The sequence below is a fragment of the Macrosteles quadrilineatus genome, unplaced genomic scaffold (genome assembly GCF_028750875.1).
Source record: "Macrosteles quadrilineatus isolate MER2022 unplaced genomic scaffold, UCM_ALF_1.0 Scaffold_5__1_contigs__length_97177068, whole genome shotgun sequence".
Taxonomy (NCBI): Eukaryota; Metazoa; Arthropoda; class Insecta; order Hemiptera; family Cicadellidae; genus Macrosteles; species Macrosteles quadrilineatus.
The window spans coordinates 39,735,891-39,740,357 of NW_026542598.1; the positions used below are offsets into that span (position 1 = coordinate 39,735,891).

The following is a 4,467-nucleotide window of genomic DNA, read 5'->3' on the forward strand; positions in this document are numbered from 1 at the left end:
TTAGGTCAAAACAAATAGAATAACGTAGTTAGAATTAATTAAATATATTTAAAACTAAATTCCATATCCAAGATATAATGCAATTTATACTTTATGATTGAGCGATACAGTATCTTGAACTTAATTGATTAAAACTATCAATATCTCAAGTGAAAGCTTTTGAAGTATTTTAAGACATATAAAATAACTTAAATAAAAATATAGTTACGTATCATTGATTGCAGATAGGTAATTATCGTTGATTCGTGATTCAGCAGTGTGCTTTAGGTAGTCCGATCTCAATAAACAATACAGTAGCTCAAATAAATCTGCGGTACGTCCTTAGTTGGCCAAAATTATGAAAATCGGTCGGGTAGAAGAGCTAACCCGACTCGGAAAAGAAAAACCAATTATTTTTATAGATGGTAATAATAATTGGTTTACCAGTATGTATAATCTAATCATACGAAACATGTGTTAATAATTCAACAGCTTATTGTTATCTAATTAATTTTTCTTTGATTAAATTTTCTACATTCTAAACATTCTAATGTTATGTGCTTAAACTGTACCATTAATATTAGTGAGTAAAGTGGTGTATGGATTTCATAACCATTATTTTACTAGAGACCGTTGTGTTTAACCATAACGGGCACTGTTGCTAGTAGATCTATAAAGCAGTTCCTTTGCTTCCTTCATTAGATAGATATAAAATATGGACTAACAAGATTGGGTAACATTTAATTGCGAAGCATTCGTTTTGGCTTGAAACTGTCAGATATTGTATTTGCGAAGGTTTATATGTATTCCTATACAGTAATAGTTTTCCCAGCATATCTGGAAAAGTGCACACTAAATATGGAAACCAACTCCTATTCTGAATTTAAGAAATTTCTACTAAGATTCCCGTACGTAGAATGGGCACCAGCTACCTAATTCCAAATCAACTAATTATTATTTATAATTTAATTATCGTCTTCAAATTAAGTGATGGTTGCTCTTAAAATAATAAATTTAACATAAGCAAATCCATATATCTATTACTTATTTAATACGCAAGCAGGTTTTTTGTGACAATTACTCCTCAGAAACTACTGAACCGATTGACATGTTTTTGGTGTCATTGGAAAGACCGTAACGTGAAGTTGTGCAGGAAACTTTCTTTTTAGGGAAATAATTAGAGAGTGAGGCCCTGGAGCCCTTTAAAGTTTCGTATTTCTCCATAAGATTAACATGGTAATAAACACAAAAAACCACCATGCTCATGTAGGGTGTGTTTTGTTGACATTGTTATGCAACTCCAACTGTTGTCAGAAATTAAAAGTGAGAAAAAGAAAATATGTGAATTGAAAACAGTCAATAAGTTTGCTAATTTAACAGTTTACTACAAACATTTACTGACTTTGTTGAAATGAAATATCTAGAGTCGATTTGCAAACTATGTAAACATAGGAAAGTCGTAAAACACCACCAAGGAGTAGAAATAGAAATAATTTTTTTTCGTTTATAATCGTTATTATAGACAACCTAATGCGGCTATGAGTAAGTCTATTTGTAGAAAACTCTAAAAAACAAGATCATCTTTTGAAAAATGATAAGATATTTACAAGAAATGTTGATTATATCGACCTGTTATGTACATACTGTATTGAGTATTTCCATAATCTTTGAGTCGAATCTTTTAAAGTCATCAGAAATTATGAATGTTATTCGTTTTAAAATAACGTCTGTAATACTTAGCAATTGCTCGAATTCGAGCAAGAGGGACACTAGTACTTATTTAATACGCAAGCAGGATTTTTGTGACAATTACTCCTCCGAAACTACTGAACCGATTGACATGATTTTGGTCTCATTGGAAAGAGCGTATCGTGAAGTTGTGCAGGAGACTTTCATTTTAGGGGAATAATACCTTTTTATTGTTATCTTGCAAATACTGTCATGGCATCCACTTAACCCATAAGGCCCATGTTAAATTTCTAAAAGTTTAAATTCACATAGGGAAAACCCCCGTGGTCCGATTTGTTCCATTTCAGATTTATACCTTCCCGTGGTTGGGTACTATAACTGTGCTAAATTTCATGCAGATCGCTTCAGCCGTTCATGAGGAGTATTTGTAAAACTAAAGCAGGAGTGTAGTATAAGAGCTTCGCTCGCTTCGCTTCGCTCCGTTCAAAAAGGTAAACAAAAGTTGTAACATGTGTTTACAAATAAATCATCTAAACTAGCACATTGCAAAATAGAGAACAAAAGGGAAGAACAATCGGATTGATACCGTTGAGCATTATTTGCTACAAAATGTATAACCAATAAGGATTATGCACCATTGGCTTTTGATGTTACAAGTAGACATTTTTCATTTACGTGAACCAGACGTACAATTTACTTTGAATACTGCACATAGGGATTCCAAATTATGTGAACCAAATATATCATTGACTTTGGATAGGTACTGCAAGTAGACATTCCATTAACTTGAACCAGACGTGCCATTGACTTTAGATACTGCAAGTAGACATGTAATTTATGAGAACCAGATGAACCATCGACTTTAAATACTGCAAGTAGACATTTCATTTGCGTGAACCAAATGTGCCATTGACATTAGATACTTCAAGTAGACATTTCATTTATTAGAACCGGATAGACCATTGACTTCGGATACTGTAAGAAGACATCAACTTTACATATAACACATTTGGGTTCTGCAAGTAGACATTGAGTCGTTATCTAGCAGTCGATGAGGAAGGACCTCGTTATCAGTTAACCCACTCGCTCGCCCGGTCCTGCGTGCCTCGCTGCTTACCATTATACAGTACCTTTAGTACGGTAACATTCAACATTTGTAATAACGTATTTGGGACATGACGGAGTGTTGTAAGTGCAACGTTGAGTGCAACGAGAACTCGTCCGACGTAATATCGTGCGTGGAGTGCAGTGACGTGATGCACGTGCAGTGTGCGGGACCTGACCTGAAGAGGAAGACCCGTAACCGTCCGTTCAAGTGTGGCAAGTTTAATAAGGAGACAGCATCAATGTCAAGTGTAAGTGATACCGAAGATTCTACTGTCCTCAAAGCAATTAACAGCTTACACGCCAAGTTTAGTGACACCCTTGATCAGAAACTTTCTGGTTTAGAAGGGAAAATTAATGACTCGATTTGTGAAAAACTTGACGTAATCAATGAACGAATAAATACATGGCAAGAAACAATTACGTCATCGTTAAGTGGCCTAAAATCAGAAAACATCTTATTGAAACAAGAATGTGTGGATCTCAAATCACGTTGCGACGACCTGTCTAAACAAGTAGACTCAGTGACGGAGCAGCTACAAGACTTACAGCAGTACAGCCGGATTGACAACCTGGAGATCGTAGGGGTGCCTTTAACCAAGAATGAAGACGTGTATGCCGTTCTAAAGGCAGTTGCTAACACCATCGGTACGCCCTGGAAGTATGAAGACATTTCAATAGCGCATCGGGTGCCTTCAACCCGCCAGAAACATCCTAATATCATCGTAAAGTTCACCCGCAGAACTTCCAGGATGACGTGGCTACTTGCGGCTAAAGAAATCGACCTAACCGCTAAAATGGTGCATCCGAGCTTTCCTGATACACCAATATTTATCAACGAACATCTCACAGGCCATGCCAAAGAAACTCTAAACTGCGCCAAAAAGCTCGTCAAGGAGAAGAAACTAGCGTATGCATGGGTCAAAGAAGGCAAGATCCTGGTGAGGAAGACGGCAGATGGGAAACCAGCACGTGTGAGGAGCCCCGAGGACGTCAAGGTGATAGCGGCTCAACCAGCGGCTCAGTCTACGGCTCAACCAACGGCTCAACCAACGGCCCAGCGACAGCTCAGCGGAGGTGTCAATCAGCGCGGCAACAGCGGCTCCAACACGGACAATGCTTCATCGTAATCATTATGCAGTTAATGGGTTGAATAATGCACTCAGCCTATAAGGTACATAGGTATTTTTAATTTGCTCTTTAGATTTTTATAATGTGTTTCATGGTTAGGTAAATTATTTTAAATTAACAAATATCATTCTTTCATGAGCTGTCAAGTAACTTGATGTCATATTTTAATAAGCTAAAGTAAAAATATTTGACCATAAATTGCAAACTTTTTCCCATTAAGAGTAATAACGTTCATTATATAATAAAATAATATTTGAAGCACCATAATTTGCTGAAACAGGATATTTCCTATCAGTTTTAATAATACTACTTTAAACCAGACTAGACCTTTATAATACTATATATATGATAATAATTTAATATCACCAATCATCTTAAACATAAATCAAAAATTCACGTTCTATTGTCATAAAAAAGTTACTATGTTCAAGATGTATTATTTTTTGTGAAAATGTACTTTATTTTTATTGTGTTGGTTATCCATAATTGAAGTGAAACACATTAATGTTTCAATTATTATAATGTTTCAATTATTATAATGTTGTTAGTTTATAAGTCATGTTA

The 4,467-nt window shown here is 35.4% G+C and overlaps 1 protein-coding gene across 1 annotated transcript; it reads left to right on the plus strand.

Annotated features, from left to right (window-relative positions):
• The first annotated feature begins 2,843 nt into the window (after positions 1-2,843).
• On the plus strand, positions 2,844-3,902 carry LOC128995545 (uncharacterized). Its single transcript, XM_054420563.1, has one exon. It carries the CDS (start codon positions 2,844-2,846, stop codon positions 3,900-3,902), a length of 1,059 nt encoding a protein of 352 aa, XP_054276538.1.
• Positions 3,903-4,467: the final 565 nt, after the last annotated feature.